Source organism: Coptis chinensis, chromosome 9, assembly GCF_015680905.1.
Source record: "Coptis chinensis isolate HL-2020 chromosome 9, ASM1568090v1, whole genome shotgun sequence".
Taxonomy (NCBI): domain Eukaryota; kingdom Viridiplantae; phylum Streptophyta; class Magnoliopsida; order Ranunculales; family Ranunculaceae; genus Coptis; species Coptis chinensis.
In genome coordinates, this window is record NC_141464.1 from 43,842,572 (window position 1) to 43,857,077 (window position 14,506).

Sequence of the window (14,506 nt, forward strand, 5' to 3'; positions counted from 1 at the left end):
TTTTTTTTAGAACTGCTTGTTCATTCTCCGTCAAAGCTAACAAAGGGATTCTCCCTTCTTCAAGTGTCAAAATTACTGTCTTTTTCCTTCATTAAATGTACTTAACAAAAAAAAATGAAAAAATGGGTGGGGCCACCAAAAAACTAAGCAACCCTAATCATTTCACACTCGAGCAATAACATGCGAGGCTTTAAGATACGAGATCTTTACGATCATTAGAACAGAGATAATTAGTTTGGCTAGTACATGTTATTAGGAATTATTTATTTTTTTTCCAAGCATATGATAACGAAGTCTAGAGCAATTTCTAGTGGATAACAAGGTAATTAATTTGCTTTATGTTAAACACAAACTTTTTAGCATGTTTCATTAAACGCTTGTAAATTGCGGTCGTTGAGATTTCAAATATAATCTAATGTAAGTTGGTGTGATAAAATTATCTCGCTAGAGGAAAAAATACATGTATAAGATCTATCTAAATAAGTCTTTTGTGTTAGTTACATTATTATTTTTTCGCACTGAAAAAAACAGAGGAACATAGTCTAGTCCTAAATAAAAATGTACAACATAAGGACATAATACAATCAAGCCAGTTGATTGTATCATTATATAGGGCAACAATATTCCTTTGGGACGTAGCAACACTTCGTAAGTTGTTGGTTGAACATTAGAGCAAAAGCAACAATCAAGACAATGAGCATGACTCTGATTGTACTCTTAATGCTTTCCATTGTCTTTGTTTTATTATGGATTATTTCGCTTCTAGGTGTTTTAATTGTTGTCAATTTCTCGGAAAGGTCTTCAATGACATTTATTTGTGTGACGGTTCACTATTAAAATCATATATTTTTCACATTGTATATATAATCATATCATTTTGGGATGTTTTTAAATTTATTCTTAGATTCATAGCAGCCACATTTGTTTTTTGATTGTTGGAACTAAATGGTAACTAAAGCGTTCTACTAACATTGCTAGTCAATTACAAAAAATGGTAATTAAACCTTTCCATAAAATTTAAATTCAATTAAAGTTTCTACCTTTATTTCAAGAACATTCAAAGTAATGTAGGCTCAGTTATTTTAAAATGAATTATTAAGGCTTTTCAAAAATCAGGTAAATTTAAGGCGATTTTTAACAAATTAAGTGTTAATTAAAACCTTTCTATAATTGAGCAAATAGATTAAGATGAACTAAATTTTTCATAAACAAACTTTTAAAATTTGTACTACCCATATGAAATTTAAAAAGAATGTATTGTTCGCGAATATATACATATATATGAGGGGCATGCCACCTTGACTAATATTTATAGTCTCTTTTAACAACCTCTTTCAGCCATCGGATCTATTGAAATCAACAAACAAATCAACATTCTAAATGATGCACGAAGAATCCAACATATGGGAGAGGAAGGGATTCTCTTGATCATCCAAATGAATATTAAGGAAAATGATCGCTGATCTCAAGAATTATTTGCAAGTTCTGAATGTGATCGACAAGGGGACACTAACAATTCTAGAGACTTTATGAGGAGACTCAAAAGAACTCATGGAAGCCCCACTTTCGATGATAGAGTCAAAAGCAAATCACGGATGGAGCGTTAAATAGTAGAGGAGGACATGGAGGATGATGAGGAACAAAGAAGGAAGAACAAAGTTAGAGGACCGGGGACATGGAGGAGTGATGAGGAAATGGGAAGGGATGAAGTCCGTGCTATTGAAGAACTATTCAAGAAAGGCTATAGAGGTATGTCTAGGTAGATGTATACAAGAAGGGTATAAGGAAGTTGAGGTTGAATCGGATTCCTTGAGAGCCATCAACGCCATAAACAAGGTGGAGAAGCCAAGTGGTATTGCTTGGATGTGATCACGTCTATTGAGATGAGGAGGCAAATGTTCAGAGTTATTATTGTATCAACCCCTTTTTGGAGTACTGAGGTGGCATGTCCGTTGGCCCGAAGTAGTATAAGAAAGGGGAGACGCAAAACACTGGATCGAGGTCGCGACTCTGTAAAAGTGGTAAGGCCGTACAAAAGCATGTGAGAACCGAGTGGTCAGAGTCAAAGAAGAGGCAACATAAGGGAAAAGGGATGGGGAGTGCCGAAGCCGAGCCGCAGAACCCTAAAGGGACAGGTGTGTGGAGGTGGACTAGAAGATTAGGAAAAGATCAAGGGACGAGAGAGAGGGGATGGCGATATAAAAGGGAATAGTAAGGAGAGAAAAAAAAGGAGGGGGAAATAGAGAGAAAAAAGAAGAAAAAGAGAGAGACCAAGACATAGGATCTTAGTGGTGTGTATTCTTGTTCATACATTTGGTGCCGTATGTGGGGATGAGGTAGGTCCGCGATTTGGGAAGAAGGGGAAGTTGCGAAACATGGCTCCAGTTAAGAGAGTAAGAGGTAGAGGAAGAGGTAGAGGACGAGGCCGAGGAAGGTTGACGAGGGAGGAGGCCGTTCATAACGAAATGGCGAGTGTTGAAAACATAGAGGTGGGGAAAGGAAGAAGACTAAGATTCAGTGGTTGAGGCTACTAGGTTGCTTCAGGAGGAGGTAGGTAGACTTAAGGAAGAAAATGAGGAGTTGAGGAGAGAAAGAGAAGACAGTCAGGGAGGAGCGGAAACCACAGTACCTGTGGGTAGTAAAGTGGAAGTGCAAAGCGAGGAACTTCATTAGGTAGCCGGGGTGAACCATGCAGGAGGCATTACTATGGAAATGGTGCAGGCCATAATCAAAAAAGACAAAGAAGTCAACCGTGCGGTGGAAAAGGAGAAACACGACGCGGCCAAGAAGGTGGTGGACAACCTAAATCAGAATCCACTTGCTGACTTGGTCTGGAATTCGGAGGTACCCAAAAGGTTCACACAGCCGCGGTTTGAAAGGTACGACGAGAAAGGAGATACAGCGGACCATTTGCATCATGATAAACGTAAAAATAATAGAGTTTACCTACGAAATGAACGATGAACTCAAAACGTAAGTAAACTAAAACTATTTACGTGTCTATATTTATCAAAGTTTCTACTCTTAATTCTATCGAAATAGAGTGGAGTAACAAATTCGTTCCACTCCTAGTTCTCTAGCATGGAATGTTTTCTAACCTAATTAGTCGGTCTTAAGTCTAATGAGAGCTTTACGAAGGGGAATTATACTACGATGCAATATGAAAATGATTATTTGAATTTAAACTACGAATGCTATGGAAATATGATTGTTTTTGAATCTAGATAAAGGATTAGAGGGGAATTGAATCCACCTCGAATCCAACTTGATAACCTAGCATAGATTCTTGTATCTCGATTCTTACGTTTTTACGGCAAGAATTTCAAGTTCTAATCCCTAGTGTTCATGGCATTTCTACCAAATACTAACTAGCATCTGAGGTTGCCCACCCATTCTCATGGCGAATCACAACCTTCTAGAGTGGAATAGATTCTACAACGCTTCTACACTAAACCACTAAGTTTTCATCAAAGCTTCATCAAACCCTCTAATAGAGGTTTTAGCCTTGAGTCATCAACCCATCATTTCCCATTGAATTATAACTATACATCATATCAAAATTCTAACTTTACTAATATAAATTAAACAATAATTGAAATCTAATTAATTAACTAAGAATGAAAACATAACCAAATACAATCAAGCACCAAGATTTCCTACGACGCAGCCTAGTGGAATGAAAGCAAAGTCGGATAGACCTATAACATAACCGAACATGCATCTTATGTTTCATCTTTGAACGAGAGGGTGTCCTAGTGAATAAGTGTGGAAAAGTGAATGGTTGTGGAAAATATGGTGGATTGAGATAAGTTTTCGAGGGAAAGCATGGAAAAAATGAGGATGTGGGTTTAGCACAAAACTCATTCATGGTGTAGTTAGGGACATTCTCAAGTCTGAAAATGAAGGTGTCAAGTGGTTTATCCTTAGGAAGTATTTGTTTACTAGGTGGATTTAAAAAATCATGAAGCACAGGAGAAACTAAAGGATCGAGTGCAAACTCGAGGTTCCTTTGAAAAGGTGGAGGGTGGGGAATATTGGTGATGGAAGGTGAATGATTCTCAGCTAGAGCTCTCAAGTCCATATCATCAGAAATCTTGATATATGCAAGACATTCCTCAATAGGTGGGTCAAAAGGATCACTGGGATAGAGATTGAAAAATTCATCTTCCGTCATAGTATCAAGGGATGAATGGTTGTTGGCAAAGGGGGACTCGCGAAGTGGTAAAGAAGTGGTGCAAAAGAGTTGCAGGAATTCTTCTTCGATTTAAATCTACTACCGGGGAGTCATTGTTAAAGTCGGAATTTCCGAAGGAAAGGAATTTGTTAATTTGTTTATCCGGAAACATGTTTTTGAAGTAATCTTGAGCTAAGCTCTCGATCATGCTAACCTCGCCATTTGTAGATGAATCAGGATACTGTGTCCTCGTTTTGAAAACATTTACCTCAACAGAAAGATGGCCAAAGGACAAGGACATCGAACCATCGCGGAAGTTTATGAGCGCGTTGGCAGTAGCCAAGAAGGGACTCCCTAAAATGATAGGTACAGAGTCGTTAGTGACTTCTGTGTCGAGGATAATGAAGTTGGCTGGGTAGTAAAAATTTTGGACTTTAACCAAAGACGTTTTTCAACCACACCCTTAGGATACTTAATAGACCGATCAGCTAATTGCAATGTCATTTTAGTAGGTTGCATCTCCTCTAGACCTATTTGTTTATACAAATAAAATGGGAGTAAGTTAACACTAGCCCCCAGGTCTAGTAGCGCGGTCGTCGTGTGAGAATCTCTTAAGGTGCATTGTACAGTAGGACGACCAGGGTCCTTGTACTTAACAATTCCATTATTTTCGGATAAAGTTGGGAACTGTTCAGTTAGAAAGGCGTCTTTAGGTATATTGGTCTTACGCCTAGTAGTGCACAACTCCTTAAGAAACTTAGCGTGGTTAGGCAGCTTTTTTATAGCTTCGAGAAAAGGAAGGTTTATCGTTAGATTTTTGAAAACGTTCCTAATCTCTTCAAAGTTAGTATCCCTGGTTAGCATGGCTAATTTCTGAGGGAACGGTGGTTTCGCTCTATATTTAGCGTATGGCTCGACTTGATGTGTAACCTTGGCTTTCTGTTTCTTAGGTTGTGGTTTAGCTGGTACCTCTACGGTGGTAGGTTCTTGGTTTCTATTTCGGTATCTAGTTCGATATCCGGTGGGAGAATCTTGATGGGGTAACTATAGGCATAGTTACTTTGTTATCAACCACTCTTCCGAAACGGAGAGTGGTGATGGCATTTAATGACCTACGGATGTAGTTTCCGTACTAGTATTACCGTCTACCTCAAAGGCTGTGTTTGCTGTTCTACGGTTGGGTATCGCTTGGCCTGGAAACACGCCTTTTGGTTGGGCTTTCTCTTGGGCTAACTGTTGGTTTAAATTATTAATGGATTGTAGAATGTGTTGGTTAGATTGAGCCATGGTTTGGAAAAGTTGTTGGCTCACTTGTATGAAGGTGTCAAGACGATCCAGTTGTGTGGGTGTAGTAGTCAATTGGTGGTGTGGATCGAACTATCTTGGCGTTGATTATTTATGGGTGGATTGTGATAGTTATTATTTTCCGGAACGATACCTCTATTAGCATTATAATTATTATAACTACATTGACCTTGTGTTTGACTTTGTCGAGCTTGCACTTGGTTGTTATAATTATTATAATTACCCGATCCCCGCTGTCCTTGTTGTGGTGGAGCTTGGTTATAAGCGTGGCGTTGGCCTAACATATTGATTATTGTACCACGTAGGTGTGACTTGTTTGTTATTTCTCCAACCGAAGTTGGGATTGTGTCTCCAAAGTTAGGTTCACTATTAATGGAACAAGAATGTTCATAGGCTATAGGGACGATGGGAGTGAGATGCTTTAGGACTCCAAACAGAAACTACATGGATTTGAATTTACATTCATGACGGGGATAGGCTTTTGTTGTACGAAATGGCCTCTACCTTTTTGTGAGGGATTCAATTAGAGTTTTAAGCTCGGGATCTGATTTAACCTCAAACATCTTGGTAGCCTTAAGCTGTTGAAGAAGAACTAGCGGAGGGAGTAATCGCCACTACCCCCAATTATTATTACGCTTTAGTCCGATCTTCCGAAATTTATATGCCTCGAGGCTCCTTTACTTAGGAAACTACCCCATTCATTATGTCTAGGACTTCTTTATGGTGGTGTAGAAGTCCTTTGAAAAAGGCAATTAACTAACGTGTCTTTTGCTAGGTGATGTGTGGACACTCTATAAGGAGATCGGTGAAACAATTCCAAGCCTCTCGAAAATGATTCATAAGGATTACGCCGAAAGAAGTGAATCTTGGAAAGCATTTCATCCATCTTTAGGGGTGGGTAAAAATGTTCCATAAACAATTTGAACAAGTTTGGCCCACGAGTCCTGAAGTTTAGGCTTTGGGCGTTAACCAAGACGCCTTTATCAACTAAGGTGAAGGAAATACCCTCGGTTTAATTTGTTCCGCACTCAACCGTAGGATGATGGAATGTTGTAAGGACTTGTTCAATCCTACGATGTGTTGATAAGGTTTTTCATGGTCTAAACCATGGAAAACGGGTAACAAATTAAATATGTTTGGGGAATTCAAAATCCCCATCGGTCCGCTAGAACGATGCAAGATTTAGGGCTATCGCTCAAGGCTTTGTAAAAGTCGGAGAGAGGAGTCTCTCTTTCTTCAGCCATTGTACCAGGTGGTGTGTGTGAAATAGTAGCTAGAGGTGTAGTGGGTGGGAAACTAGATAGACTTGTTTGTTGACGTTGCCGTGTAATTACGTTAGTTGTTTTTCTTCGACCAGACCTTAATCTCATGCAAGACTAAGTCGAACTTAACTAAACATGCAACACTCCAAACAATTCTGATATACTAGTAGAAACCTCTAACTGGAGATGCGAGGTGTGGAAGAAAGGAATACCTTATTGCATCCTTGCTTCGCTTATGAATAGCGTCTTGTTTACGCGTGTTCAGTGTAAATAACAAGTTAGAACACTGAAAAACTTAAAAATCGAAGTTCGAAACAAACCTGTAGAAATCCGGAAAATTTTGCCTAGGCGGAGGCGCGCCACATATGGCTTGTCGACTCTGCGGTAACTTGAAATTCCGGTGTTTAAGGGTGGTCGCGCCCACACATAGGGCGGTCGCTTCGTGGTTCCAATAACTTAGGCTGGTCGGCTTTCGGTATGGGGCTGTGGCTCCGTGTACCAGGCTATAGGGCGCAGGTGCGCTCCTTATAGGCGTGGTCGTGCTCAGTGTAATTTTGTCACGGAATTTTTCAAAGCTGAAACGGATAACCACAGTATGAATCAAACAAGGGTGGGTGGGTTTAATGGGACTTAAAAATGACTAATTCTACTATGAAAACAATGCTAAAGTGCAACTAAGATAGCAGCGGCGCCATTTGATAAACCATAAAATTGAAATAGTTTACCTACGAAATGAACGATGAACTCAAAACGTAAGTAAACTAAAACTATTTACGTGTCTATATTTATCAAAGTTTCTACTCTCAATTCTATCGAAATAGAGTGGAGTAACAAATTCGTTCCACTCCTAGTTCTCTAGCATGGAATGTTTTCTAACCTAATTAGTCGGTCTTAAGTCTAATGAGAGCTTTACGAAGGGGAATTATACTACGATGCAATATGAAAATGATTATTTGAATTTAAACTACGAATGCTATTGAAATAAGATTGTTTTTGAATCTAGATAAAGGATTATAGGGGAATTGAATCCACCTCGAATCCAACTTGATAACCTAGCATAGATTCTTGTATCTCGATTCTTACGTTCTTACGGCAAGAATTTCAAGTTCTAATCCCTAGTGTTCAAGGCATTTCTACCAAATACTAACTAGCATCTGAGGTCGCCCACCCATTCTCATGGCGAATCACGACCTTCTAGAGTGGAATAGATTCTACAACGCTTCTACACTAAACCACTAAGTTTTCATCAAAGCTTCATCAACCCCTCTAATGGAGGTTTTAGCCTTGATTCATCAACTCATCATTTCCCATTGAATTATAACTACACATCATATTAAAATTCTAACTTTACTAATATAAATTAAACAATAATTGAAATCTAATTAATTAACTAAGAATGAAATAAGAACAAGAATTTAAACTAGATCTATAAATGCAAATGAAAAAAATCGAAATTGAATAATAATAACTATTTTATTTATCTAATTAAATGATGAACAATCGTTCAAGGAATTAAATAAAAACAAGAAATGAAATTCTAAAACTAAATTCTAAAACTCATTAATGGAGGCTAACTAATCTAATTCTAATCTAGGTCTAACTATTTACCATTAACAAAGAGTGAAGCTTTGGTTTTTATACATTCAGATCCAAAAATCGTGCATGGGCTTGGAGCCATGTTTTGGGCCAGAGAATCAGGCCCAAAACCCAATTCTTTCAGTCTAGAAAGGCCTCTTCAGCTGCAGTTGGCTTCAATAGACTTTTCGTCCACTTTTGCTCCTTTGATTGGGTCAAGGCTTAGACCGTTGGAAAGCTCTTTCCGAGGCAGTCGTTTTGACATAAGGTAGGCCCCATTCCGAGGTCTGAGTCCAAAGATACGGCCTTCGGAAGTTCTGCTGACTTGTGTGCTAGTTCTGCCCGCGTCGACTTTTCAGCTTTTGACCGGGCTTTAGAAAGGCTTTATCTTCTTGAATCTTGGCCTTTAATCACGGAACTCCTTAGTAACCGACCTTTGCTCCTTTATCTCGCTAAAGTGGCACATTTCTGCACATAATGGACTTTAAAGCCTGAAATGCATAAAAACACGTAATCAGTGTTAACTCTTAATTATTACTCACATAATTGGTTTAAAAGTATGACTGTTACAGGGTTAAAACTACAGTTTTGGGCTCTTATCACATCACTTTCGGCAGAAGATGCCGCTGTGGCAAAAGGCGAAGTTTGATGGCCTCCGTTGCATGATGTTCCCTGTCAGTCTGAAAAGAGGAGCATTGGATTGGTATTATCGGTTGGGATCACGGAGTATCCAGAGGTTCGAGGAGTTGGAGCAAGCTTTTATGAATCACTTCATCTACTAGAAGAAGAGGGTAGTAGAAGTAGCGGATCCCTTTAATGTCAAGCAAAAGTCCGTGGAGACACTCAGAGACTTCTTGTGCAGATTCAAGGAAGAGACACTGAGGGTGCAGAGTTTGGACGAGCGCACTGAAGCAGGGAACCAAGGTGCATGAATCAGTATCAAAGATTGAAGTTACCACCTTGCATGCTTTGTACTTGAAGGTAGAAAGGTACATCCGATACAAGGACATTTTGCGGAGAAATAGTAAGGAGCACAAGAAACTCGAGAAGTTAGTGCACACCGTGGCCGCAGAGGATCAGAGGGGTAGAGATAGGGCCGCGGCACAGGACGGAAGGTCCTACAAAGGGGAGACACAGAGAGCAGAGAGGGCAGGGACCAAGCCCGAACAGAGTACAGGGAGAGGAAACCTTACCGCGAGATAGACTTGATTCCACTGAACAAGCCGTTGGAGGAAATCCTACCCCTGATCAAGGGACATCGGCATTACGAAGAACCGCAGAGCTTGCCCAAGGAGATAGAGGGAAAGTCGTTTTGTGCATACCATAAGGTCAGGAATCATGCTACCAATGAGTGTTTTGCTTTACATTGGTTGGTGGAGAGAATGATTGGGTGAGGACAGCTAAAGGAACATGTCAAGGAAGTTCAGTCGATCGAAAGGGTGCCTGCCGCGGTCAGAATCCTGGGCACGATAAATGTTATTTTCAGTGGTGAAACGCTGGGAAGAAATGTTCATCGAGATAAGGTGAGGAGGATAGCCAGTCTGCAACAAATAAATGAAGTGGTGAGCAGTCCACGACCGGTACTAGGGGCAACAAAGGGAATGACATGATAGAATACACTCTAAAGGATCTGGAGTCGGTAAGCTCGCCTCATGAAGACGCGCTGGTAATTACCATAGCGATGGGAAATTATATGGTGAAAAAGGTGCTGATAGACTGGGGGAGTTCAGTGGATCTGCTATTTCAGAGTGCGATGGAAGAAATGGGCATAGGAAGAGAGCAGATGAAGCCCCCTCGGACTAACTTGTTCGGATTCAATGGCAGCATGACGGAGCCATTAGGGGAACTAGTGCTGCCGGTGACCGTGGGGCTGATGACCATTTTCACCCGGTTCATGGTAGTAGATACTAACTCACAATACAACGCGATCCTAGGAAGAAAATGGATTCATGAGATGAAGGCATTTACGTCTACCTATTACCAAGTGATCCGTTTCTCGACGAATAGAGGAATGAACGAGATATGGGCGATCGTCGCCGCACGTAACATCCACCGGTGTGCGGTGGGGGTATGGGCGCGTCATCGCGACAAAGAGGCACCGATGACAGGAGACAAGCTAGCATAGCAATTACAGACTGCGGCCATAGAGAAGAGGCCTCTTATCGGGGGAAAGACAATGGACGAGATTGAGGTCGTGAACATCGGGGTAGCAGAGGAGGAGAAGTTTGTGAACGTAGGGCAAAGTTGGTCCGAAGGTTGGAACGTAGAGCGATGTATTTGCATGGACAATCGAGGACTTGCCAGGGTTGGATCCAGACTTTGCCTGCCACAGGTTGCATATGCGAGAAGGGGCCCGCCCAGTCCGTAGAAAATGAGGAGTATGAGGCCTCAGTATGCACAGGGAATTCGAGAGGAGGTGAAGAAGTTGAAAGATGCTGGAATCATCCGAGAATGCAAGTTCACTGAATGGTTGTCGAACGTGGTAGTAGTACCTATGAAGAATGGGAAAGTAAGAATGTGCGTGGATTTCACGGATGTCAACAACGAATGTCCAAAGGATTGTTATTTGATGCCGCGGATAGATGAATTGGTGAACCGAACTGCGGAGTATAAGTTCTTTTCGTTTATGGACGCCTCCATAGGCTACAATTAGGTGGTGATGTACGACCTGGACCAAAAGAAGACAACATTTATAGTGGAAGGAGGAACTTACTGCTACACCAGAATGCCTTTTTGTTCGAAGATTGCGGGGACAACATTTCAGAGAGTGGGGGAGAAGATGTTGGAGGCTAAAATCAGAAAAAAGATGGAGATCTATATAGAAGACATGGTAGAGAAGAGTATGATTGAAGAGGAACATTTGGAGGGGCTGAAAGAGACATTCGCCATACTACAAAGACATAAGATGATGTTGAACCCAGAGAAGTGCACATTTGGGGTCGCATCCAGAAAGTTCTTGGGGTATAAGTCACATACCACGGCATAGAAGCGAACCCAGATTAGACTAGGGTTGCGGTACTTAATAGATTTATATCCAAGTCATCAGACAAGTGTCGGGCCTTGTACCTACTATTAAGAAAGACGAGTGACTTTTAGTGGACCGAGGCATGTGAAAGTTCGTTCCAAGAATTGAAAGAATATTTTGGCAAGGCCCCGATCCTGTTACGGCCAGGACAGGGGGAGAAGCTGTACTTATACCTGGGGGCGTCTGTGTGTGCGATTAGTTCAGTATTGATAAGGATAATAGGAAAGGCAGAGAGGCCGGTGTACTTCCAAAGCAAAATAATGTTGGACGCCAAAACGAGGTACAGTAGGATTGAAAAGTATGCCCTGGCCCTGGTCTTCTCACCACTAAAGTTGAAACCATACTTTGATGCTCATTCTGTGGCGGTAGTGACTAACTTGCCACTCAAGTAGGCATTAAAGGCCGAGAAATCGGGAAGAATGTTGAAGTGGGCCGTGCTGCTCAGCTCTTATGAGATTGAGTACCAAGCCAGAACCACAGAGAAAACCCAAGCGATGGCGGAATTCCTGGCCGAGTTTCTGGTCGAAGACCCCACCTGGGGGGAAGAGATGGTCATGGAACAGGAGACGGACCAAAATCATGACCCCTTGGATCTGTGGGACATGCGGAATGGCTGGAGGGTGTTCGCGGATGGATCAGCTACAGATACTGGGAACAGAATTGGGGTGGTGCTGGTCACTCCCGAGAATACTCGCCTAGAGTTGGCAATGAAACTGGGTTTCATGGCTTCGAACAACGAGTCTGAGTATGAGGCAGTGATAGCAGGGATGGATTTGGGTGTGCGCAAACTGACAGTGTATTCTGATTCTAATTTGGTAATATGTCAAGTCAATGGAGGATTTGCGGTGCGATGCCCTCGGATGGCCAGGCCAATTACCTAGAGGTGGTGCAGAAAAAGGCAGGAAAATTTGAGAAGATCAGTTTTGATCATCTTGGCAGGGGGGAGAATAGACACTTCGACGCCTTGGTGTACGTGGTTGCAATACTCCCTGGGACAGATGGTAGATCTATCGAGGTCAGGGTGCTAAGCAAACTAAGCACCGCGGAGGACGAGGAGGTGTGCCTAGCTACTGTAAGCAAGAACATGGATAGATGGAACCCATCAAGAGTTACTTATCGGGGATAGATACAGGGGACAAAGGTGAGAGAAGAAGAATGGAATAGAGGTCAAGGAGATACATTATTTCAGATGGGGAGTTATATTGGTGGAGCATCAGCGGGCCATTTTTGAGATGCCTGGGGCCGCAGAAAGCACAAGAGGTGTTAGGAGAGGTTCACGAGGGGGATTGTGGAAGCCACTCGGCAGGAAAGGCGACAGCCCACCGGTTTCTATCTCAAGGGTACTTCTGGCCCCACATGAATAGAGATGCAACTGAGTATGCCAAGAGGTGCGAGAAATGTCAGACCTTTGCGCCGCTGATTCATTCACCTGCAGAACCATTGCACAAGGTCCTTAGCCCGTGGCCATTCGCTATGTGGGCATTGGATGTTGTCGGGCCCCTTCCAATGGCTAGTGGCAAAAGGAGGTTTATGCTAGCCGCAATAGACTATTTTACGAAATGGGTTGAGGGTGTGGCCTTGTAGCAGGTGAAAGAGGAATAGGTGAGAAAGTTTTTGTGGGAGAATATCATAAGCCAGTTTGGGCTACCACACACCATCATCGCGGACAGCGGTACTCAGTTCACGGGGGGAAAAGTGAAAGCCTTCCTCCATGCCTACAAAGTGAAGCAAGGGTTTTCAGCCCCGTACAATCCTGAGGGGAATGGACAGGCAGAGTCTTCCAACAAAGTCATCATGGATAATTTAAAGAAAAAGCTGGAGGAGCGCAAGGGGTGCTGGGCAGATGAATTAAATCATGTTCTGTGGGGGTATCGACTACGGCCGGACATGTGAGGAGAATCCCCTTTCGCAATGGCCTACAGAGTGGAGGCAGTGATCCCGGTGGAAATGATGGCTCCGACGACTAGAACCAAGGTGGTGGAGGCAGGGGTTAATGAGAGAATACTGACCGAGGAATTGGACCTCACAGAGGAGAGGAGAGACACTGCACGCATCAGATTGGAAGAGTATCACCGCAGGTTTCAGAGACAGTATAACAAGCAAGTGAAGCCGCATACATTTCATGTTGGAGATCGGGTATTTCGGAGGGTGACCCCAGCCACCAAGGAAGAGACAGACGGGAAGTTGGGACCCAACTGAGAGGGACCCTACACCGTGGTAGAGGCAAGGATCTCTGGGACCTATAGGCTATAGACACCCCAAGGGGAGAACATCAAGCGGCCGTGGAACATCAGGATATTAAAGGAATTCCATGAGTAACTTTTGTTATGGGTGATTTTAATTAAAGAAAATTGTATTTCCTTTATTGAAGCCTTGTAATGTTAATTTGAATTAGCTACTATGTTAACGAAAACAATAGCCAATTTTTCCATCTAATGAATGTGCGTCTGCTCATGTGTGTGTTAGGCCAGGAGCAGCGGATAACGGTTCCGACATCAATGCTGACTCCTTAGTCAACTTGGGGGCAAGCTGAGTGGCCGGGCATACTCAGCAGCCCTTAACATCTCCACAGCCTAACACGGGGCCCACTGAAAGTGGCGGGCATACTTAGCGCCCTCAACATCTCCTTAGTCAACTTGGGGGCAAGGCGAAAGGGCGGGGCATACTCGGCCAGCCCCCTCAACATCTCCACGCCGCTTGGGGGGGATGCTGAGTGGCCCGGGCATACTCAGCGGCCCTCAACATCTACACGGCCAACTTAGGGGGATGCTGAGTGGCCCGGCATACTCAGCGGCCCTCAACAGCTCCTTGGGCAACTTGGGGGCAAGCTGAGTGGCCTGGGCACACTCAGTGGCCCTCAACAATTCCATGGCCAACTTGGGGGCACGCTGACAAGCCCGGGCATACTCAGCGGCCCTCAACATCTCCTTAGGCGACTTGGGGGCAAGCTGAGTGGCCCGTGCATATGCAGCAGCCCCCTACATCACCAAATCAATTTGAAAAGGGGTGAACGCCATGATGAAACAAAGCAATAACTAAATAGGGAGGGATGGCAACACATTACAAAAGATGAACATGTGGATTGCAATGAGTTTCACAAAACATGAGTTAAACCAGAAACGGAGACACACTGCGGTCTGCTGGGACTACCCAGAAATCCAGACC

General features: G+C 42.8%; 1 protein-coding gene across 1 annotated transcript; it reads left to right on the plus strand.

Annotated features, from left to right (window-relative positions):
* The first annotated feature begins 9,997 nt into the window (after window positions 1-9,997).
* Window positions 9,998-10,441, plus strand: LOC147476195 (uncharacterized). Its single transcript, XM_086585655.1, has one exon. The coding sequence runs from the start codon at window positions 9,998-10,000 to the stop codon at window positions 10,439-10,441; it is 444 nt and encodes a 147-aa protein (XP_086441781.1).
* Window positions 10,442-14,506: the final 4,065 nt, after the last annotated feature.